Raw genomic sequence first — 26063 nt, 5'->3', positions numbered from 1 at the left:
ATATTATCCAATCACCAAAGGACATAGAGTTCTCTAATAAAACAAGGCTTTATTCCATAAATACAATGCATAAAAACCACAGGGTGCACATTCTGAATTTTCCCCGGTAGAGGTAAGTCAATCATTCAATCCGGATACACAAATATGTCGGCTCGCCCCTTACCAAGATGAAAGTTTGTGAATACTGGTTTAGCATCCAGACAGCACAACCCCTGTCTCCTTCTCCCCAACGTATTTCAGGCCTTTTAAAGGTCCTTCCTCAGTGTGTATGTGCTCACTAAAGAGTGTTGGGTTTTTATTCATGCACACAGATGAACAGAAATCTTAAATGAGAAAATAGCGTTCTTGAAGAATAGTGGTGTAAACAATTAAATGATAAGAATGTAAGAATTCACTTATTGCTTTCTTCAGAAGTAAGACATGATATTGGTTTGTGTACAAGAAACCATATAGGTACACTTGCTACTTAATTGAGATGTTAACTGCAATTACAATTAGGTGGCCGCTCAGCGCTGGATCAGGCAACCAGTAGGGGCTTTTGCTTTTCCAAGCATTATTCATTCTTGAAGTAAAGAGCACCAGTCACCTACACAGTGCAGTAGAGGAAGGATATAAAGAATAAATCACTGGGCGCTTGGATGTGAGTGTGCTTAGCCTAGCGGCTGTCAAATAAAAGGGATAGTCAGTCCCAATACTATAGAAACAAAAGTAGGAAGAGGTATGACTGCGCTGCACTGAGAAAAACAATATTCCATATAAAATGGATCAGGTGTGTGAAAAATAGGAAAATTTAATGACACAATTTTACGTATAATACACAGTAATAAAAAAAAAAAAAAAATATATAGATATATAGATATATAGATATATATATATATAGATATAGATTTTTCCAAGGGATCCGCACTCGCATCACATCACAGTGCAAAGGGGGGGTGCTCCATAAGATGGGAAGACATCATGGAATATAGGAATAGAATGGGCACTCACCAAGGTCTAGGTAATCAAAGTATTATTTTATTTGCATCAAGTCGACATACCATCCGACGTAACGACACGTTTCGGTCTAAATAAGACTATCATCAGGAATAGTGCATCCAAAATACAGAACATCAGCAGAACAACAACCTGACATCCGTCCCTGGGGAAGGACACAACTGTACTGCCCCACCGGGTCAGCCTAAATACCCCTGGACCGGAAGTAACCTTACTTCCTGTCCGCAGCCCATACATCTCCTTAACATATTCAAAACAGTGTAAAAAGAAAAAATGCATAATGAGGAAAAACAATATACATATCTAAATGAGCAGCGCTATGCTGTATGTAGTCAGCGCAGCTCCAGTACTCACTGTAACATGTAGAACAGCGAACATCGTCTGGCCGGAAATGCTACATGCGTTCCATCAACCAGGCGGAAGCAGTATCTTGCGTTCCATCTGGTTAGGACGCTACCCGGAAATGACGCTTAGCGTTCCATTTCCCTAGAGGGGAAGTGACGCTTTGTGTTCCACCTGCTAGAAACCATCTCGTATATGCATGGGAACAGATTACAGCCTATACACAGGCGGGGGTATGATTCTTGCGTTCCAACAACCCGGAAGCAAGCGATTGTAAAGCTGTGACATGCGCAAATACTGTCATGAGTAGAGATATCAGTATGGGTTATGTAAATAGGCCAACCCGATTGGCATCACTCATACCCTCACTACAGTGGTGATTATATACATATATACATGAAATAACACAGTGGCAATAAGAAAACACACAATATTTACATCAAAATGAACAAAAAAATAATAAAAAATATATATACAAAAAAATTTTTCTATCTGCATTAGCCTAAACAGCATTCATATCCAACCATGTGCAGACTCCTGCAATTGGTTGGTCATAAAACTTTATAATCTGCCCCTAATAAGTGTGCAATCATTATGGTAATAGCATGATTCATAGATATATTCTATAGAAATATTCAATATGCCAAATACAAGGGCATCCACTACGGACGGCACCAAAGTAAACAAAAAATGAACTATACCAAACTATACATAAAAAATCACAATAAGAAAAAGGGGAAGGGGAAAGGAATAGCCTGGAGACACCACATCACATTTCAAAAACATACAAAAATCACAACCAAGGCAATGAGAAAAATAATCATAAAAATCAAGAAAAATGAAGAGGTTTTCGGACATTTGTGTAAATCATTTGAGAAAAATGGAAAGAGGATTATACTCGTTTAATCCTCTGGGAGCAATTGTGTCCAGATCAAAAATCCACTTAGCTTCCCTCTTTTTGAGCATGAGGTCACGGTCCCCTCCTCTCACTGGTTTTGGGACATAATCTATGAGCATACAGCGCAGGCTTGCTACGCTGTGGCCCATAGCCACAAAATGTTTAGCAACAGGTTTGTCCGATGTTTTACTTTCATAAGACAGTATTTGCGCATGTCACAGCTTTACAATCGCTTGTTGGAACGCAAGAATCATACCCCCGCCTGTGTATAGGCTGTAATCTGTTCCCATGCATATACGAGATGGTTTCTAGCAGGTGGAACGCAAAGCGTCACTTCCCCTCTAGGGAAATGGAACGCTAAGCGTCATTTCCGGGTAGCGTCCTAACCAGATGGAACGCAAGATACTGCTTCCGCCTGGTTGATGGAACGCATGTAGCATTTCCGGCCAGACGATGTTCGCTGTTCTACATGTTACAGTGAGTACTGGAGCTGCGCTGACTACATACAGCATAGCGCTGCTCATTTAGATATGTATATTGTTTTTCCTCATTATGCATTTTTTCTTTTTACACTGTTTTGAATATGTTAAGGAGATGTATGGGCTGCGGACAGGAAGTAAGGTTACTTCCGGTCCAGGGGTATTTAGGCTGACCCGGTGGGGCAGTACAGTTGTGTCCTTCCCCAGAAACGGATGTCAGGTTGTTGTTCTGCTGATGTTCTGTATTTTGGATGCACTATTCCTGATGATGGTCTTATTTAGACCGAAACGTGTCGTTACGTCGGATGGTATGTCGACTTGATGCAAATAAAATAATACTTTGATTACCTAGACCTTGGTGAGTGCCCATTCTATTCCTATATTCCATGATGTCTTCCCATCTTATGGAGCACCCCCCCTTTGCACTGTGATGTGATGCGAGTGCGGATCCCTTGGAAAAATCTCTATGTGATGGTCTATCCTGTGGATTGATACATTTTGTTTCCAGCACCCCGGAATATCTACAAATGTTGTACTTTTAAACATAATCTGGAACTGCTGCCTGACTCTCGACCAGAGGAAGTGTGATACGACTGTGAGTTCACTCGACCCTTTACTTTGTGTGATTTATGTGCATTTTTTGCATTTTTGCACGTTTTTTCATTTTTATTTGATTTTTTCACAATTTTTCTTCTTTTTTTCTTTTTCTATTTTTGCTTTTTTTCTTTTTCTTTTTCTTTTGACATATCCTGAGGCTCCTGGTTCCGATATAGACCTATGTGTATGTGATAAGGTGTAATAGATCAGTGTGTCATACTATGTCTCAAGCCTCTTCGACACATATCCTGGATGAAGCTCTATATCGTCAAGTAGAGTACAATGTAATATCATTAACAGATGACGATGCGGATAAAGTGTTGTTTAATGCCGAAGAGTTCTCTAAACTTCCAGATGATACTCCTACTGACCTTTACTTCCGGTTACACAAATTAAAGAAAAGAGAAGTAGAACTGACCCTTCATGGGCAGTTCCTATCCGAATATTATAGAAATAAAAAGATCCCGAGGGGGTTTAGAGTTGTGAATACTCCCACCATTGGACGCAATAACTTAGCGTTCTGCGCTAAATGGTGTGGAGTACTCAATAAATGTGCTTTGGACCTTATGGTCCTTGTAATTGAAGAAGTGGGCATAGAACTAAGCAAAATACGTACTGAAATTGAGACATTCAATGCGACCTATTTATCTGTTCTATTAGCTGACAAGAAGAACAAATGGACGGATAAGTTGAAGGAACAGGTTGGCACATTCGAGAAAGAGTTAATAGCATTTAAAAGGCGCAAATTGGTCACAGTAGATAACGATTACAGCTCCCACCAGGTCTATCGGTGGTTAAAGGGTAACTCAGGACCAAATAGGAATCAATTTAGGCAATATCGCCAGAGACAAAATTACTCCTCAACATCTCCCTCCAACTCTGATTCAGAGCGAGGTGAGCCTGAACAAAGATTTAATAAACCTCCAACCGGTGCAGGGTCTTTTTTTCGCGATACCCGGGCCGCAAACCGGAACATCGCGAGAGACAACGCCGATATCCCACCAGGAGGGGCGGCTATAACAAAAAAAAGGAGAGGCAAGAATCGAAAGCCATAAATACGGTTATAAATTTGTCTAGTTACCCCCTTAATGATAGCGAAATAGAATTACTCTCTCTTGGTTTCTCGTTTGTGCCCACCTGTGACCACCAACCATTCCGCACGGCGGTGGATCATTATAAATTCGGACGAACACTTAGACTCCGTGAATTTTTTAACAACAAAGACAACACTGTGTGTGAAACATCCAGGTTCAAACCGCCAAGCACATTTAATCCATCAAGCTCAAATCCCAGTATGAGAACTTTTCTTAGGATGACAGACTGTGCAAGGGATCCCCCGTCCCCTTACTTTCACAATTTACAACCAACACATCGTATGGCACTGAAGACCTTGATGGCCAACGACACCCTTGTCTTCCGTCAGGCTGACAAGGGTGGGGCGTTGGTTGTCCAAGACTGGGCAAATTATGATAAGGAGATAGTGCGCCAGTTGTGCGCCAGTTGAGCGACCTATCAGTTTACCAATGTCTTCCAAAGGATCCAGGACCTGACACCAAAAAAATGGTGGACAACACTCTTGATCTTGCACGATCAGCAGGCTGGATTAACGAAAATGAGTATGGTTTTCTTAGAGTTGATTTTCCAAATTGCCCGATCATATATACTATGCTAAAGGTTCATAAAAGCATGACGGATCCCCCTGGTCGTCCAATTATTTCGGCCAGGGGTTCCGTTCTGCAGCCTTTGGCACAGTTTGTTGACCACCACCTACAGCCTTTTGTATTAAAAACATCAAGTTATGTAGGGATACTGGGGATCTCTTGGACAGTCTGAAAACCCTGACAGATTTACCACCATCAGCGATTTTAGTGACCATGGATGTGGCCTCACTATATACTGTGATCCCACACAGTGAAGGATTAGCAGTAATCAAACAGACATTACAAGATATAGCTAGAATTGGTCCTCCGACAGAGTTTCTGGTTGAGTTGACCAGACTTGTATTAACACACAACTATTTCTTATACAAGGATAAGTACTTTTTACAAATCAACGGTACGGCTATGGGGTCCAATTTGGCCCCAGCCTACGCCAATCTATACATGGCCAACTATGAATGCACCCACATTCTTTCTAGATTCGGTACCAAGCTGTTTTTTTATCGTCGGTACATCGACGATGTTTTTTTGATTTGGATGGGTACTGAACAGGAGCTGAAGGATATGTTGACATTTTTGAATAGTCTGGAGACACCCATCCGTTTCACGTTTTCTTTTAGTTTGGTTGAAATTAATTTTTTGGACATAACGATTTATCGTGAAGGACCTGGAGTAGGTACGAGATTATATCGAAAGGAGACGGACAGAAACTCCCTACTTCATGCATCAAGTCACCACCCCTCACATCTCAAGGAGAACCTCCCAATATCGCAGTTCCTACGGGTTCTTCGGAACAATTTCTCGACCATTACTGCAGAGATACAAATATCAGACATGACCGAAAGGTTTCGTGAACGTGGCTACACAGAAGCAACCCTTACACGTTGCCTCACCAAGGCTAGGTCTAGATTCTTAGGGGCAATCCCTAAAACGCGCAAAGTTGACTCACGACCACGACTCATTTACACCAATACATGCGATGTACAGGCGCCTAAAAGGAAACAGCAGCTGGTGAAAAATTGGCCGTAGATCTCAACTGACACGGCCTTCTCTAAGATCAGTCCGGTTCCCCCGATGTGTGCCTACCGACGGGGTCGGAACCTAAAGGACCTACTTATGAGACCGTTGCTACAACCAGCTGAACAACGCGACCGATGGCTTCCGTCACCCAAAAAAGGCTGTTATCGATGCAGCGACTGCACAACGTGCAGATCACTACTTACGGGCCCCACGTTTGCCCACCCACACAGTGGGAAAAAAATAAAAATTCAGTATCGCTTACACTGCAGAATGGATTATGTAATCTACATTTTATTGTGCCCATGTGGCCTGTACTATGTTGGACTTACCAAGAGGAATTTTCGCGATAGAATGGCGAACCACCGCACTTCGATTCGAGCGGCCATTGAAAGTAAAACATCGGACAAACCTGTTGCTAAACATTTTGTGGCTATGGGCCACAGCGTAGCAAGCCTGCGCTGTATGCTCATAGATTATGTCCCAAAACCAGTGAGAGGAGGGGACCGTGACCTCATGCTCAAAAAGAGGGAAGCTAAGTGGATTTTTGATCTGGACACAATTGCTCCCAGAGGATTAAACGAGTATAATCCTCTTTCCATTTTTCTCAAATGATCTACACAAATGTCCGAAAACCTCTTCATTTTTCTTGATTTTTATGATTATTTTTCTCATTGCCTTGGTTGTGATTTTTGTATGTTTTTGAAACGTGATGTGGTGTCTCCAGGCTATTCCTTTCCCCTTCCCCTTTTTCTTATTGTGATTTTTTATGTATAGTTTGGTATAGTTCATTTTTTGTTTACTTTGGTGCCGTCCGTAGTGGATGCCCTTGTATTTGGCATATTGAATATTTCTATAGAATATATCTATGAATCATGCTATTACCATAATGATTGCACACTTATTAGGGGCAGATTATAAAGTTTTATGACCAACCAATTGCAGGAGTCTGCACATGGTTGGATATGAATGCTGTTTAGGCTAATGCAGATAGAAAAAAAATTTTTTGTATATATATTTTTTTGTTCATTTTGATGTAAATATTGTGTGTTTTCTTATTGCCACTGTGTTATTTCATGTATATATGTATATAATCACCACTGTAGTGAGGGTATGAGTGATGCCAATCGGGTTGGCCTATTTACATAACCCATACTGATATCTCTACTCATAAGACAGTATTTGCGCATGTCACAGCTTTACAATCGCTTGCTTCCGGGTTGTTGGAACGCAAGAATCATACCCCCGCCTGTGTATAGGCTGTAATCTGTTCCCATGCATATACGAGATGGTTTCTAGCAGGTGGAACGCAAAGCGTCACTTCCCCTCTAGGGAAATGGAACGCTAAGCGTCATTTCCGGGTAGCGTCCTAACCAGATGGAACGCAAGATACTGCTTCCGCCTGGTTGATGGAACGCATGTAGCATTTCCGGCCAGACGATGTTCGCTGTTCTACATGTTACAGTGAGTACTGGAGCTGCGCTGACTACATACAGCATAGCGCTGCTCATTTAGATATGTATATTGTTTTTCCTCATTATGCATTTTTTCTTTTTACACTGTTTTGAATATGTTAAGGAGATGTATGGGCTGCGGACAGGAAGTAAGGTTACTTCCGGTCCAGGGGTATTTAGGCTGACCCGGTGGGGCAGTACAGTTGTGTCCTTCCCCAGGGACGGATGTCAGGTTGTTGTTCTGCTGATGTTCTGTATTTTGGATGCACTATTCCTGATGATGGTCTTATTTAGACCGAAACGTGTCGTTACGTCGGATGGTATGTCGACTTGATGCAAATAAAATAATACTTTGATTACCTAGACCTTGGTGAGTGCCCATTCTATTTTTATATATATATATATATATATATATATATATATATATATATATATATATATATATATATATATATATATATATATATATATTATATAAACAATAATAGGCGGCACTCCAAGGATTTTCAAAAGGCTTTTAGTATTGGAAACAGACACCAACGTTTCGGGGCTCTGGCGCCCCTTTGTCAAGGTGAGTGAAATATACACTCACCTTGACAAAGGGGCGCCAGAGCCCCGAAACGTTGGTGTCTGTTTCCAATACTAAAAGCCTTTTAAAAATCCTTGGAGTGCCGCCTATTATTGTCCTACCTACCTTGATTGCTTGGAGGGCACCGAGGTCCAGTGTTTGGAGAGGGGAGAGTGCCGGACCGCATCCAGCCTGTGTGTGTGTGTGTGTGTGTGTGTGTGTGTGTGTGTGTGTGTGTGTGTGTGTGTGTGTATATATATATATATATATATATATATATATATATATATATATATATATATATATATATATATATATATATATATATATATATTATTAAAAAATTTCTACAAGTCTGGAGAGTGGCCTCATTCCTGTACATATACATATATATATATATGTGTGTGTGTGTGTGTGTGTATATATATATATATATATATATATATATATGTATATATATATGTGTGTGTATATATATATATATATATATATATATGTGTGTGTGTGTGTGTGTGTGTGTGTATATATATATATATATATATATATATATATATATATATATATGTGTGTGAAGCACACTGAAGGAGGCAGAAAGGGGGTCTTGATAAAGGTCCAGCCAGGACCGAAACGTCGACCTGTACCCACTGTTATGCACATGGTGATTTGAAAAAGTGGTATGTACCATTAAAAACTTTTGCTTCAGCAAGCCCGGTGAGTGTCTTCCACTTCTCTACTCGTATATATTTGGAAGTACCCAGGATTGGGACTTTCTGGCTTCAGGCACCCCGGCGGTTGGCTCAAGGATTGGGAGAGTGCTATCCTCTACGATATGGATATGTGTGTGTATATATATATATATATATATATGTGTGTGTGTGTATATATATATATATATATATATATGTGTGTGTGTGTATATATATATATATATATATATATATATATATATATATATATATATATATATATATATATATATATATATATATATATATATATATATATATATATGTGTATATATATATATATAAAGTTTTTGTAGATAGGCGGCACACGAAGAAATAAAACACAACGGCAGGTGTAAAGTGGATCAAACGTTTTCGATGTATTTAGTACATCTTCATCAGGATACATTTACAGAGTGAACAAAGTCAATATATAGACTATCACCATATCACGTGTGGCTATCAGTCGCCACACACCGTGTCATAGCGCACCGTGATGATGCCTCCGGTGTACGGTTGCCATAGCAACCCATTGTAAACAATGTGCAATAAATGTGAAACAATAATATTGTGCAAGAGATCAACAAAGAAAAGCATGAGAAAAATATATACAATATATACAATAGACATACAACAAAAAGATTAGAAAAATTAGTTCAACTGAACGGAAAATGCATGATATTAATATTAAACGTATACAAGTAGCAATATCGCTGTAATGCAAAAAAGACATATTGTAGTCAACAATAAATAATAAATGAGCCCAACGTCAGAGGCTGTATGTTGAATAGCAAAGGAACCGGTAACGCCGGTGTTAAGCCACAGAACATATTACAAATGGCAACATGAGAGCAAACATGCAACAATAATGAACCAGGGGGCAAGTACAATGATGCTGAAGTGTGTTAAAGTATATTAGCCGAGGATACTCAAAGGAAGCACCGGGTAAGCCGAGGTCTCAGAACCTCACCCCCAATGAGATACAGGCATTGCATGACTTATCTGGCTATAATGACATTGTGATCCGCCCCGCCGATAAGGGTGGGGGGATCGTGATACAGAATTTAACCGATTATGTTGGTGAAATTAATCGCCAATTGAGCGATACCAGAGTGTATAGATTGCTTGATTCTGATCCTACTGGTATTTTTGGGAAACGGCTTAGATCCAGACTTAAGTTGGCGGTTGACACAGGCGTGATTCAAGAGGGGCTTATGAAGGCACTGATCACAGAAGCACCCACGGTGCCTATTATTTACACCTTGCCTAAAATACATAAGTCCCTTGAGAATCCGCCTGGTCGACCGATCATCTCTGCACGGAATGGGTTATTCCATAAACTGTCGACATATTTAGACACCTTATTGCAGCCCTGTGTGATTAACCACCCCAGACACCTTCTTGACACCACATCTTTTTTAAAAAACATTGCCAATGTGGGACAGGTCCCTGATGACACCCTGTTATGCAGTATGGACATATCTAGCCTGTATACGGTCATTCCAAATGAAGATGGCAAAGAAGCTGTCAGACGTCTCATTACTGACAATCCACACTACGATGGACCAGACATAGGGCTCATACTTGACTTATTGGACATGGTCCTGACTTGCAACTATTTTTTGTTCGACGGTAGGTACTACCTACAGGCGTCTGGGTGTGCGATGGGGTCGAATGTGGCCCCATCGTACGCCAACGCCTATATGTACATGGTAGAGTATGACATTTTTCTAACCAACCCTGTCTTTTGCACTAGCACATTACTGTACAATCGTTATATTGACGACTTATTCGTCATCTGGACTGGTGGTCGACACACGTTTGAGCATGTCATCAATTCACATAATAGCTCTGGTCACCCAGTGCAATTGACTTATAATATGGGGACTGAAGCAGTCAACTACTTGGACGTAGCTGTCAGTATTAGGGACAACCAACTGCAGACTGAACTATACCGCAAGACTACCGACCGAAATACCACACTCCATGCCAGGAGTTTCCATCCCAAAAAACTCAAATACTCCCTGCCCTACTCTCAATTTCTACGGGCCATCCGGGTGTGTTCCAACCGGGAACAGGCTATTAAACACATTGATAGAATGTTTTCTGACTTTTTAGAACGAGGCTACGCCACAGCATTACTAGAGACGGCTAAATTGAGAGCACTGAGCATGACACGGGATGAGACCCTCATACCACGACCCAGAGACCTGAGCAGAAAACGTCTACCATGGGTTAATCATTTTAATACACAGAGCGAGGGCATACAGAAAATCACCAAGGACATTTGGCCCATTATAAAATCCGACCCAGATCTCAAACTACAAGACACAAGGATAATGCCATGTTATAGCCGTGGCAAGAACATTCGTGACTGGGTGGTAAAAACAGATATCACTGGTATGTCCAGGGCAAACTCTGAACAGACTAATAGGCAGGGGATGTTCCTCAGTCTCAAAGTTGGTTGTTTCAAATGTCTCGATTGCGCGGTCTGTAGAGCCCTGATTGTAGGCACACATTTTTCTCATCCTCACACTGGACAACGTATCCCCATACGATATCGGGTCACGTGTACCACTAAATACATTGTATACCTTATAACCTGTCCCTGTGGGTTATGTTACGTTGGCAAAACTGACAGAACCCTCAGGGAGAGGATTGCGGGACATAAATCTTCCATTCGAGCAGCGCTATCCAGTGGTCGCAGCGACCAACCCGTTGCACGGCACTGGTTAACACAAGGTCATAACCTGGCAATGCTCAAATATACCATAATTGATCACGAACCACACAACATTCGAGGTGGTGACAGATCATTACGTTTGTTACGCAGGGAGGCCCGTTGGATACATAGACTGTCTACATTGGCACCCCGGGGTCTTAACGAGACAGCCGGCCTGTATTGCTTCCTTTGAGTATCCTCGGCTAATATACTTTAACACACTTCAGCATCATTGTACTTGCCCCCTGGTTCATTATTGTTGCATGTTTGCTCTCATGTTGCCATTTGTAATATGTTCTGTGGCTTAACACCGGCGTTACCGGTTCCTTTGCTATTCAACATACAGCCTCTGACGTTGGGCTCATTTATTATTTATTGTTGACTACAATATGTCTTTTTTGCATTACAGCGATATTGCTACTTGTATACGTTTAATATTAATATCATGCATTTTCCGTTCAGTTGAACTAATTTTTCTAATCTTTTTGTTGTATGTCTATTGTATATATTGTATATATTTTTCTCATGCTTTTCTTTGTTGATCTCTTGCACAATATTATTGTTTCACATTTATTGCACATTGTTTACAATGGGTTGCTATGGCAACCGTACACCGGAGGCATCATCACGGTGCGCTATGACACGGTGTGTGGCGACTGATAGCCACACGTGATATGGTGATAGTCTATATATTGACTTTGTTCACTCTGTAAATGTATCCTGATGAAGATGTACTAAATACATCGAAAACGTTTGATCCACTTTACACCTGCCGTTGTGTTTTATTTCTTCGTGTGCCGCCTATCTACAAAAACTTCATATTAGGACCATAACAGGTCCTTGGAAGGCACCGGAGCAAGGTTATCCTTGTATATTGGAGTGCTGTCCAGCCACCAGTTCTATATATATATATATATATATATATATATTACAGAGTAACCAGACGATTAAAAAAAAATAATAGTCACCCACAAATTGTCCAGAGGTAAGTCCACAGGGGGTACAGTCTCCTGTTTATTTTGTCCAAAAATTTTCAGGGTGCCCGGTACCAATGATGGAATAAATTTAACTTAGTGTAAGGATCACCTTTTATTTGTATTCCAATTTGATGGGGGGAATTGAGTAAAGAAGCATGCTGAACTTCCTGTGTCCTCCTTCATGAAGGTTTGATATAATATAAGTTACAGACTTTAACACTGGCGACGAGGATAAAACCTATTCTTCAGTATTGCTCCAGTGATCAGTGGAATGCCAAAGGACTGACTCTACACAATTGTGGGGTGAAAAAGGGCAGCACATGCAGACAGCCATCACTGAATACAGGAGCACATGACAGCCCGTCAAAGCCGAGATGTGGCACTCTTCGGGGGATTTTCCTGTTGACATCTGGAATAGCACCACACCGAAGGAGTACCAATCCACTCCCGCATTATATCGGTCTCCCATGATGATCTGTCATTAAAAGTGAACTCCTAAAGGACCTGTATCCATTCCTCTCCACTGCAAGGCAAATTTCCCATCTGGAGGAATGCCACCTCCTAAAAAGCCTGACTGAAAAAATCGTGGTGTGGACAGACAAGTCGACTTCTGGTAATATTCCCCCCATCAAATTGGAATACAAATAAAAGGTGATCCTTACACTAAGTTAAATTTATTCCATCATTGGTACCGGGCACCCTGAAAAATTTCGGACAAAATAAACAGGAGACCGTACCCCCTGTGGTCTTACCTCTGGACAATTTGTGGGTGACTATTTATTTTTAATTGTCTGGTTAGTCTGTATCTTTTATATATATATTTTTATTACTGTGTATTATACGTAAAATTGTGTCATTAATTTTTCCTATTTTTCACACACCTGATCCATTTTATATGTAATATTGTTTTTCTCAGTGCAGCGCAGTCATACCTCTTCCTACTTTTGTACCTACACAGTGCAGGCAGCCATTTTGTCATTTGGGCCACTGTTCATGAAAGTGTAGCTTGCGTCTCCACTGTATTGAGGAAACCGTTGTTTATCATATGATAAAGAAATTAATGGAACTTATTTGATAGCATGCAACTGTACAAAAGCACCGTTTCATCATGTGTTTAATACATTGATTGTTCTATTGTAGGCATGAATCTCTTTTTGAATGGTATTAGTGATGAGATGCGTCAGAAACATAGAGAGCAACTATTTGCGGTCAGCCAATCAGATCTAATTGATGTTGCCAGCAGGTGAGTTTGTTCCTATAAATTGATGTAGCAGCTTGCAATACCATCTTACGAGGTTAAGCTACTGTATGGTCATATTGATGGGGCTAGCCCGTCTCCCAACCACGCCTCTCCCCTCAACCAACTCCTGAAATCTTTATTCTTTTTATTTACGATAATAACGTCTGACCATAGAAAATGCACTGTAATGCAATGAGGCCTCTGATAAACATCACACTATGTCATCACACTGATTCTTCTTAACAGGGTTTGCTCAAAACCCAATATTAATCATCCACTTATTTGTACAACATCTGCAAGTTGTCATAGCTGGTTAGAAGCTGATAATAATGCATTCTAGAGTTTCTGTGCCAGCACCACATGTAGTCAGTGACGTTTATAGAAGCTGAGTTTTGGCATTCAAGTGTACCTTGTACTGTATCTTTGTGACCAGACACATTGTAGCATCCTTTTCTGTGTGCTGGTCAAACAATAACAGCATCTATGTTTTTCTTTTCTATGAGTGAATTTTCCATTTATTTAATATTTTCTTACGGTAGTTTTTTTTTTCTTCTTGATCAGCTAAATTAAATGGAACTGTAGCAATATATAGTTTTTATACTACACTCTATTTAGATACCATTACTACATTCCTGTTGTGTCTTTAAATGAGTTCCCATTGTCTTATTTATTTTGATGCCAGGAGCATTTTTTTCTCTGTTGGGAAAGATGAAAGAGGCTAGCAGGAGTGGTGTTTTACTAGAACATTCCCCTAGTTTGTTTGAGGGCATATAGTAATGTGGTAGCGTCTCACAGTCTATGCGCATGGTCCGGAGTGGTTCATACCTCTGTTGACCAGCTCTCTAGTCCAGAACGGTCTATCGCCGATCCAAGTGTTTAAGTTGCCCATGCACCTCACCATAAATATGGGTATATTGTAATTTACACCTTGGCGTGTTTATATGTGCTTTCTCTTTTAGATATCTGTCTACTGGTTATTGCACCCGCGGTGCAGCTATTTTGGGGCCTGAAAATGCAGGTATTGCAAAAGATCCAACCTGGATTATTCGATGAGATTATTCTTCACAAGAAAAGGAAATTCCTATGAAAATATTTGAAATATATTAGTCCTTTTAAAGGATATCTATTTATAAATGCTTATCAAGCCATTATAGATTTATTTTTTAAATGTAACCTAACTTGTAATGCCAAATAATAAATCTCTAAAAACAGTCTGCATTAATGTTTGTTTTTTGTATACATGATCTAAAGGTGCCCATACACGTTACAATTATTGTATACAATATTGTATACAATATCGCATCTCATTGCATATCGGTTTTTCGATGAGATGAGATCTAGTACAAAAAGTATGTGCAGCACATACTTTTTGTACTAGATCTCATGTTATCGCAAAACCGAGAATCGATGAGATACGATATTGTATACAATTTTGTATACAATAATTGTAACGTGTATGGGCGCCTTAAAAATTCTATACAAATAAGCAGCTGCCTTCTGAGCTGCTGTAACAATGTGCCACAATCTTATGTGTATTACAGGGGTAGATTTATTAAGTTTGGTGAAGTGATAAACTGTCTGGTTTTTATCACCAGCCAATCAGCTCCTACCTGTGAAGCTACAGGCTTGGTTTGACAAATGACAGGTAGGAGCTGATTGGCCGGTGATAAAAACCAGACAGTTTATCACTTCACCGAGCTTAATAAATCTGCCCCATAGTGTTTAAGTTCTTCACCTCTGTTTATGTCAGATGTCAATCACTGGGTTATCTGTGGGGCTGTTAATTCTGTAGTTCTCTATAAAAGGCCTATTTCCACACAGCCAGCTCCACAGACCAAATTAGCATCTAGCACTCTCACAGGCAGCTCCTGAAGTTTGTCATCTACATCCTGTTCCATACCACTCTAATACATGGAACATGTTGTTCCTTTAATAAACATTATACGGGATTGGCAGTTCAATATAACCACAGTAATGTTTGTCAATGCAAATGGATTTGGTTTATATCCACAATCGTTTATGCAATGTAGTAGTCTGTATTCTGACAGCTGCGCTACGCAAGTTTGTAATTTTCAGTCATACCACACTGAATTTGCATATGTCTGCCCACATGGAGGATGCATGAGTTGGCGTAGACTATAGGAAATATGGCCAGATTATCTGGATTATGCACAAGCTGCACTATGGGGGTATTCAATACTGGCCGATATTTCTGACAAGCGGAAATATCGGCCATAAGTATTCCTTCCCTGCTGTTTTCATACGGTCTATGAAGATGTCACTTTTTAAAATGTAAAATCTGCATGGTCAAAAATGGCCGTTGGATTGTCGAATCCGCTGCTGTTTTCAGCACTCTATATGCTTTCTGGCTGTCGGCATATTTAAAACAGTCGGAAAAAAGGATCTGACATTTAATAGGTCAAATGTGTAAAATTCAACCTAGTTTTGTAAAAAACGGACGATATTTACACCTGTCGAAAAATATCGTCAGGACTGAATACCCACCTAAATCTGCATTTGGCTAAAATGCTTGTGCCTACACACTGGGCCTGATTTACAGTTGTTTGCAATGCCGATGTTTTCATTAGACTGCATGCACTGTGATTGCGCAGCGCATGTGTAACTATACCTTTGCAAGTCTGCTCATGATGAGAATTCCATTGCAGAGTGATTGACAGGAAGTGACCATTTGTGGAGTTAATAGGTAATGGTAGCAAAAATGCAGGCGTGTCATAGCTGTTTTCCGGAAGTGTATCTGTTGTCAGCTGTGATCATGCATGCAGAGAAATGTGGCTTCTGCATCACTACAGCTGTGTCCATAGATTTACTGGGGCAGATGTATTAAGCCGAGCGAAGAGATAAACTGGAGATAAAGTGGAAGGAGATAACGCACCAGCCAATCAGCTGTGTTTGAAATATGACAGTTGGGAGTTGATTGGCTGGTGCGTTAACTCCTTCCACTTTATCTCCAGTTTATCTCTTCGCACGGCTTAATACATCTGCCCCACTGTTTCCACTCAAATATTCCCTCTATAGGGCCAAGCACACGATTTTATTGCGAAATCGACCCCATTAATGGTATAGCGCACCTAGCTTAAATCCACGTCAGCCTTAACATAAAAGGTTAGCACATTTATAGAAACTGGACAAAGAAACCACTGGCAGGCCTGTGTGCTTGGGAAGACATATGTGGTGAAGTGTGTGAAGGGAGGGGGAGAGGTGATTCAAAGCTTTATGTTCTGAAATTTTGGGAGTAAATCAAAGGAGTAGGGTGTTTTAAGATTAGATATGGGGTGTAGAGATTGTTGGAGCTTTTATTAGTCTTGCCAATAATGGCAGTGTGTGGTCCTTTTTTGGAAGTTAGAGGCCGTACATACAGCCCTTCACAGTTATGGTATAAAACAGACTGACTCATGATAAACAGTCATATAGTCTATCACTGATGATCGACAAGGTCTAAAGGTCGACATGGTTAAAATGTACATGGAAATAGGTCAACATGAGTTTTTAGGGTTTCTATGTTGACCTAGGTCGACATGGACAATAAGTGTACCGCGTCCCCTCCCATGGATCACTGCACTCTGCACACTATTTTCTTCTCCCTCCACGCCCTAGCGGATGGTAAGGCATGAAATACCGCCTGTCGGCACGTCGGCCGAAAATTTTGTAAAAAAATGCATGTCTACCTTTTTCATGTTGACCTTTTGACCCTGTCGACCTTTTCACCATCGACCATTAGTGGTCGACCATATGACTGTCTATCATGAGTCAGTCTATGATCAGTCCGGATACCGCCCTTGACATGTCTGGCTGCTCTTCACCACTGTACAATATTCTTCAGTGATCCATAAAAATATTTAACCGATTGTATTGCTTTGCGACAGTACTTTATTTTTACATGACATCAATGCATCCTGTAACATCACTGGGAGAAAAAAAATTAACAAAATGCAAATATATAAATGTGGATCCAATACAAAGTGTAACAAACCTATAACTTAATTACACACAACAAACAAACAACATTTGAACCCATTCATATCTGGCAGAATATTTTGAAGTTAAATAAAACTATTTCAGAGTGGGCGCTGTGTTTTATATATCTTTCTTAGAATTTCCTCATATATTTATATTATATATATTTTTCTCTTCTACTAAATATTTTCCAGGTTTCAGACGTAACCTGGATTGGACATTTGTGTGGAAATAAAGTGCTGGAACAATATAATTTTAAATTACAAAAGATAAATTGGTGGTTCTATTGCGGTAAAGCACACGACGGAGATAGACTATGGCTAGACATGATGTTGGGTTTGGGCTTTATATGGCTCCGGCATCTGATTCTTTTGGTCTGCGCACATGGACATGTTCTAGCTGCCCAGCATCTGAAATGTCGTAGCTGGTCTTGTACTTGGCCAGAATTTTCATGAGTGGCCTCAACTTCAGCCACCACTGCTCCTTTGGAATCCTGTGTCTGGTTTTGGACAGGAGAAATTAAACATCATTATCTTATTAACACAAAAACCTATTCATGCAAGTTTACTATTACACATTTATATAAAGAACATATATAACTCCTTAATGTGGTGGGTAGTAGAGCAGTATATAAACCTATAGTTTACCATGACTTGAGGGCTGAACAGTGCATCCATGGGCCCCATAACAAACCTGGGGGATCTGACAAATATGCAATAGCTTCCTGGCTGCTCTGCATGTTTAATGTATCTGGGAAAGGGGAGAGCAAAGCCCTGGAGAAGCTGCACCCATGGTAGTTATTCTGATGCTGTAATTGCTCATTTACACTGAGGTGTTAATTGAATAGGAAAATAATGTACGAGATATGGTTATATGGTCTCTCCCGGTACAGTGGTGTTTGCAGTAGGTCACCGGTATACAGTAGCTATATGGTCTCTCCTGGTACAGTGGTGTTTGCAGTAGGTCACCGGTATACAGTAGCTATATGGTCTCTCCCGGTACAGTGGTGTCTGCAGTAGGTCACTGGTATACAGTAGCTACATGGTCTCTCCCGGTACAGTGGTGTTTGCAGTAGGTCACCGGTATAAAGTAGCTATATGGTCTCTCCCGGTACAGTGGTGTCTGCAGTAGGTCACTGGTATACAGTAGCTACATGGTCTCTCCCGGTACAGTGGTGTTTGCAGTAGGTCACCGGTATACAGTAGCTACATGGTCTCTCCCGGTACAGTGGTGTTTGCAGTAGGTCACCGGTATACAGTAGCTATATGGTCTCTTCCGGTACAGTGGTGTTTGCAGTAGGTCACCGGTATACAGAAGCTATATGGTCTCTCCCGGTACAGTGGTGTGTGCAGTAGGTCACCGGTATACAGTAGCTATATGGTCTCTTCCGGTACAGTGGTGTTTGCAGTAGGTCACCGGTATACAGAAGCTATATGGTCTCTCCCGGTACAGTGGTGTTTGCAGTAGGCCACAGGTCTAGCTACAGTATATGGAGTGTGCTTGTGAGGTTACACATTTAGATACTCACTGGACCAATGTAAATGATGAAATAATCATTAACATAGCACACATTGCAAGAAATACATCTGGATAAAATGACATCTGTAAAGCATTCTGCATCTAAGCAGTAGTTCCTAAAGCTTTATATCTCTGAATGTGAGGACCTCTACTCCTGCACGTGGTCCATCAGGGATATTCCTGTATGTTACATGTTTGCCTTTAGCACTTACTTGAAATCTGTTTCATCCTGGAGTTGCATTACTGGCTGGAAGAGGAGAGCGCGTCTGCGCATACCTAGCAGGCAGACACTGTCCTCTGTGTTAGCAAATACTCTGCCTGGAAATGGTAGAACATGGGTGGTTAACACAGGACCATTCATTGGGTTTATGCATAATTTGCAGTAATGTAAAGGGTTTTCTATGCTGTACTCTAATTTTATAATGTCAGTGAACAGGGGTTAATACAAGATGAGAGATGTACTCCCAAAAAATCTCAAATAGTACTAGATCACTATTCAGAAATCTGTATTATTCATATAACAATAATTATTTAGAAATACTATAATCTGGTGATTTGATGCTTAGTGAGCTGGACAGACATCTTTTCAAATGTTAGAGAGAGAGAGGAGTTGGGAGACCCGCACCATAAATTAAATGAGAATAATCTTGTGTTGGTATACTCCTAATTGTAGGTATGTTTTTATAAAAAAGTCTCATTGAGACAAGGTGGATGAGGAGTGCGTCCCAAATAAACTGATTTATTTTTCTCTTTTTTGTTCATCTTTTCAAACGTTATATTTTAACTTCATAAAAAATGTGTGATTAGTATGTATACCAGTTGGGGAAGTAAAACGCGTAGACTCCGGCTTAAAAATATATATAATCCCTTATGATGTAGGCAAAGTTTGGTTCTGCCATTACTTGTATGTGCTGAACTCCACTCAAGAGATGCAGTACCTCCTAACAACCTGTAGAGGTGCTGCCTATAGCGCATTACTACTGTAGTCTTTTTCTTTGCAGCAAGAGTATGCCATACCACTACAAGCTATGAGTCACTACAAAGGAAATAAAGAGATCAGCAGCATTATAAACCAATCACCAACTACAACCACTGTCACTAAGGTAGCCAGGAAGTCTACTGTTAAGTATACAGTACTCTCTGGAGGGAGTCATTTTATGGGCTGAAATAGTGTTTTATCGATTACATAGTTGGTGAGAAGGAATTCCAGGTAGCGCTGGCCCCACCACGGATTAATGTCAGCAATGCTCCCGTTTATCTCCCCATGCTGTAAATAGGAACCAGGTGGGATGACCTGGCTTACCGTGTACACTGGACCCAACCCTGCAAGCTAGTCTGGTTGGATACCCGGGTCACTGGACCCGTATTAACGCTTTTCCAGTGGCCCGGAACCCAGGTTATCACAGCAATAAACCTGGGTTTTATCAGCAGTGGAAAAGGGGTATAAATTGCAAAATCCCTGAAGAATTAGTTATGAAGGGACACATGTACAGTGAGATGGGATGGACCAAGTGAAGGGTACTGTTTTTACTTGTAGTTTATATTGTGAATGGAATTTAGAAATATTTACACTGAGAAATAATGAGACATTACCTTCCTCTAAGTATCCAGAGTAGTCATCAAAGTACAGACAATATAGAAGCAAAAAAGAAAGTATATTTAGCTAATGAAATTGACTACAATCTAAAAGCTTGCTGCATGCATTGTGTGCGAAGCATCAATGAGAAGCAAAGTGTAGCAGCGCGATGTGCTCAGTGTGTAAGCGTGGTGATGCCGTATAACATACAATGCAGTTTCTGAGCCAATGATATGTAGTCAGACCATTACTGTACATACACAAGCACCGTATAGGCTATTAGATTGCATTTTCTTTTCATACAAACCATCAATACATTAGAATTTAATAACATCACTATGACATTGGCAGCATATTACTGTATTTTGACAGACTTTTGTCAATAAGCTCATCCCACAAACAGGCTGCCTACACAATACCTCCTACTTACAGTATATAATTCATCAGAGGGGGAATACCAATACATTGTGATTTAATTTAATAAGTGCATTAATGTGATATCCATTCTCCAGGTCCATAGCAGTCTAGTCAGATGGAGGTTTCAGCTCTGACATTATACTCCATGGTGGCTAAATACTTCTTCACACAGGTACCTGCTTATGAAAATTTGGCATTCATCCAGCATTCAAAAAGGAGGCATCCACCATGTACGGGGAAGTAGAGAAGTGCTTTACAAAGAAGTTTTCTCTTTCAATGGTCCTGGTGACACAGCTCAACACTGGGATGTAGGAGGGTCCGAAGGAGCCAGGCACCTATCCTAAAGCTTTAGAGGGTAGGCTCCTCCCCTACTGCATCCTTGGACTCTTCAGTTCGTGTTAGGTGCCCACTGGAGTGGGTGCTATTCTAAAGGGCTGCGGGAGCAGCCGAAGAAATAGAGTAGTTAGGGAATTTTTATTGTTTTATTAACTTTCACCCTAGCTAGGTAGGCACAGTGTGAGGATTCTCATAGTGAATCCTCACACTGCTAGCGCAGCAGGAGCTGACAGAATCGCGTCCTGTCAGCTCACTGTGCACAGGGGAGACGCTGTCTGGTCTCCCTGTGCAGCGCTCTTAGCCTCTATTAAGAGGCTGCCTGGGCTCCGGAGTATCCTGAAACCGGCTCCACGTTTAGGTGGGGATCATGGGGGACAGGCGCTCCGTGATGGCGGCGGCCATTTTATGCGGAGCTTACACGCTGAGCTCCTATATGAGAGGACAGCAGCGTTGTGACAGGCATGTTCCAAGTGGTCCCCAATTGAGGGGGAGACACTGGAACTAGGAAATCCTACCTAAGGAGCGGCTGGCTGGGGGTGGTTGGCGCCAAAAGGTCACGGACCCCGCAGCAGCAGGGACTTTTGGTCTCTTCCTTCACTCTGACTTTGGCGCCTTTCAGAACGCTTGCAGCGGAGCTGAGCTGGCTTACTGATCCTGGCAGAGTGACTTGGATTTCCTGGGCATCGCTTCCCCGCAGTTGAAACCAACAGACAGATAAGTGACTGGGTGCATTGACTCTGTATAAACGCTTGTACATTGTTTGCACTGTGTATACTGAGATATATATATTTTTCACTTGCATCATGTCTGAGCATCAGGCTGTGGTTTTGGGGGAGGGAGCCCTTAGTGCACTGAGCGCGTGCAATGTTTGCACACAAAAGTTTGTCCCTGAGCAGATGGCCAAGGGGGGCTTATGTATTACTTGCGCTGATGTGAGACCCATGGGGAGTGAATCCCATAGGGCAGAGCAGAGTGAACCTGCGTGGGCCAGTGCTCTAGGCAGGTCAGTAAACGCTTTGGTGCAGCTTTTGGACAGGCAGAGTGATGTGTTGGTAGAATCACAGAGACCTATGCCATCATCTCAGCAGTCTTCTGGCTCCTTGCCTCTTACCCAGGCAGATCCTGCTCTTATTCAGGTGATGCAGGATACTGCTAAGGGGATCAACAGGTTCAGTGAAATACTGGACAAAATGGATGATGTTGCAGGGACCTCTAAAGGGTCTTATGCTATGCCTACTGTGGTAGATGAGGAGGAGGGAGCGTATACTGACATCCCCTGGGATCAGGGTGATGATTTTGAAGAGACCTCTGCGGCTGGTATAGAGGATCTTATTGTGGCTGTGAAGCAGGCTTTAAAACTGTCTGTGGAGGATAAGACTCCTGTTAAAGGTGTTTTTAAGCGACAGCGGAAGGAGGCTGTTACTTTTCCTTCAGATGAGGGGTTACAGGAATTATTGGAAGGGGCTTGGAAAACCCCGGATAAGAGGCTACAGATGCCAAAGAGATTCCTTAGTCTGTACCCCATGCCAGAGTCTCATGCGGAGCTCTGGGAAAAGGTGCCTGTTGTGGATGCTTCAGTGGCACGCTTATCCAAAGTTACGGTATTGCCTGTACATGGCGGTGCAGCTTTTAAAGATTCTGTGGATAAAAAGCTATTTTTGAAGGGGTGGGGTTTACCCTACGGCCCCTTATTGCCTCAGCCTGGGTCTCTAAGGCCATGATAGAGTGGGCTGGTGAATTATGCACCATGCTGCGGGCTGACCCTGGTGCTTTGCTTATAGCGGAGAAGATTAAGGCCGCTGCAGAATATGCGGTGGAAGCAGAAGAGGAAGCGCTTAAAATGGCGACCAGAGTGTCCACAGTCTCTATTAATGCCAGGAGAGTGCTCTGGCTTAAGGCCTGGGAAGCGGACAATGAGTCCAAGAAGGCCCTAGAGATGTTAGCTTTCAAGGGAAAGTTACTTTTTGGTTCCGAATTAGAGGAGATTATAAAACAAGCCACGGTTCCAGCTGTATCGGCTATATTCATTCCAGGAGTAGAGAATATAGAAGCCGACTTCCTGAGCAGGGAGGAGCTCAAGGAAGGGGAATGGAGCCTACACCCTCAGGTGTTTCAACAGATCACTTTGAAGTGGGGAACTCCAGATGTGGACCTGATGGCATCCAGGTTCAATCATCAGGTGCCCAGGTTCTATTCCAGAACGAGAGATCCACTGGCGGAGGCAGTGGATGCCATGACTACTCAATGGCAGGGAGATCTTCTTTATGCATTTCCTCCAGTGCCAATGTTAGCGAGACTTTTGAAAAGAATACAGGACCAGAAGGTTCCGGTGATCCTTGTGGCCCCAGATTGGCCAAGGAGGTCCTGGTACTCGAGGCTTCAGAGGTTGTATGTGGACTCGTGGCGTCTGCCTCCGAGACTAGATCTGTTAAGACAAGGCCCATTCAATCACCTGGATTCAGATCGATTGATTTTGACGGCCTGGCTATTGAAGCCGCCATTTTGAAAAGAAAAGGATTTTCTGAGGCAGTAGTACAGACTATGATAAAAGCCAGGAAGGCTGTATCCTCGGCAAATTATTATAGAGTCTGGAAGACGTACATCAGATGGTGTGAGAGGCGAAAGGCTCACACATCTCACTTCAAGTTATCAAGAATGTTGGAATTCTTACAAGATGGGTTTTCATCAGGCCTAAGCCTTCAATCATTGAAGGTGCAGATTTCGGCCTTGTCCATCTATTTCCAAAAAAGGATAGCCATTTTGCCGGAGATTCAAACCTTTTTACAAGGGGTATCAAGATTGAAACCCCCTTACAAGCAACCAGTAGCGCCTTGGGACCTGTCACTGGTTTTGGATTGCCTTCAGAAGGCACCTTTTGAACCTTTAAGGTCGGCGGACTTTAAGTTTCTCACGTGGAAGCTAGTGTTTTTGTTAGCAGTAGCATCTGCTAAAAGAGTGTCAGAGTTGGGAGCCTTGTCATGCAAATCTCCCTTCTTAATTTTTCATGATGACAGGGCTGTTCTGAGAACAGTGCCTCAATTTTTACCGAAGGTAGTCTCTGCCTTCCATTTAAATCAGGAGATAGTTCTACCTGTGTTTCAACCCCCAGAGGGTTCTAAGAAAAGGGACAAGTTGAAGACTTGGGATGTGGTGCGTGCCTTACGCATATATGTGGACAGAGTGAAGAGTGTCAGAAAGACTGACACATTATTGGTACTATATGACGTACACAAAATTGGTTGGCCTGCTTCTAAGCAGACTATTGCTAGGTGGTTGCGATCTGTGATAGCATTTGCATACACCAAGGTGGGTAGGCCTGTACCGGCCAGAATTAATGCGCATACCACCAGGTCAGTTGCCACCTCTTGGGCGGTTCGACATGGGGCCACAGCTGAGCAGGTTTGCAGAGCTGCTACTTGGTCATCTGTTCACACATTTGCCAAATTCTATAGATTCCATGAGTTCGCGTCGGAGGACGCATCATTCGGGCGAGCAGTGCTGAGAGCTGCAGACCTGAGCGTACCCTCCCAAAGGACCGGCTCTGGAACGTCCCAGTGTTGAGCTGTGTCACCAGGACCATTGAAAGAGAAAAAGGGATTTTTGTAAGAACTTACCGTTCGAATCCCTTTCTCTGATATGGTCCTGGTGACACAGCGATCCCTCCCTTACGCTCAGTAAGTATGCCAGAAGTTTCATGATGTTCATGTTAAAATGGTTAAAAGTTAACAGTTTCTGTTATAAAATGTGCATATAATATGTGCAGGCGTTTGTACTGAGTTAATGTATTCCAGTGGCTTTGAAAGATTGAACTGAAGAGTCCAGGGATGCAGTAGGGGAGGAGCCTACCCTCTAAAGCTTTAGGATAGGTGCCTGGCTCCTTCGGACCCTCCTACATCCCAGTGTTGAGCTGTGTCACCAGGACCATATCAGAGAAAGGGATTCGAACGGTAAGTTCTTACAAAAATCCCTTTTTTGTTTTCTCGTGTTTTGTGAAGCGCAATATTACTGTTACATTCATTTTTTTATTCTATAAGCTAGTCAAATTAAATTTAAAATTGAGGTACAGCTTGCTTCTAACAAATATTCTATCTTCTGATCATTGTACATAGAAGCAGGCAGAACAGCATATAAAAAAAAAAAGATCATCTATATATATGTCTAGTGTCTGTGAGTCTCCTAAACACTGCCATCTGCTGGCAGAGCATGAAACTACATCTTTCTCTCACATGGTAGCACACTAGCTTTCTAAGGCTTACTAGTATATAATATATGGCTAATTGCTTCTCACTACCAGTGCCCACTAGAGGCCACGCTATGGACCAAATTACTCCCTTGTGTTAAAAAAAAAAAAATGTCATTACAGAAAGTGAAAGAACTTTTGGCAGGGACACTGATCTGTTTCAAACTTGTTGGATATGGGGAGAGGGAGCTGTGTAATCAGAGACTGAAGGTAGTAGCATATAGGGACTGAGGGAGGGGTGAAATGTGAAAGCACATTGCAGCTGCCATCATTTTTATGGGCTTTTAACTAACCTATAACAACAAGAAGACATGGACAGCAGCAGCAT

The 26063-nt window shown here is 41.7% G+C and overlaps 2 protein-coding genes across 4 annotated transcripts in view; one reads left to right on the top strand and one right to left on the bottom strand.

Moving 5' to 3' along the window:
• The window catches only part of PITRM1 (pitrilysin metallopeptidase 1), a 65180-nt gene extending 50296 nt beyond the window's left edge, over nt 1-14884 (top strand). Inside the window, exons 26-27 of the mRNA XM_083188808.1 lie at nt 13574-13676; nt 14633-14884. Coding sequence (XP_083044934.1) covers nt 13574-13676; nt 14633-14726 — 197 coding nt within the window. The 3' untranslated portion in view covers nt 14727-14884. The remainder of the gene's footprint in view (nt 1-13573; nt 13677-14632) is intronic.
• Nucleotides 14885-17538: 2654 nt separating this feature from the next.
• The window catches only part of PFKP (phosphofructokinase, platelet), a 149094-nt gene continuing 140569 nt past the window's right edge, over nt 17539-26063 (bottom strand). For all 3 annotated transcript variants that reach the window (XM_083188807.1, XM_083188805.1, XM_083188806.1), the window contains 2 exons: nt 19379-19484; nt 17539-18147 (listed from right to left, as the gene is read on the bottom strand). In XM_083188807.1, coding sequence (XP_083044933.1) covers nt 17994-18147; nt 19379-19484 — 260 coding nt within the window. In that variant the 3' untranslated portion in view covers nt 17539-17993. The remainder of the gene's footprint in view (nt 18148-19378; nt 19485-26063) is intronic.

This window comes from Crinia signifera, chromosome 5 (genome assembly GCF_055691185.1).
Source record: "Crinia signifera chromosome 5, ASM5569118v1, whole genome shotgun sequence".
NCBI classification, from domain to species: domain Eukaryota; kingdom Metazoa; phylum Chordata; class Amphibia; order Anura; family Myobatrachidae; genus Crinia; species Crinia signifera.
This window is presented reverse-complemented; position numbering and strand designations above follow the sequence as displayed.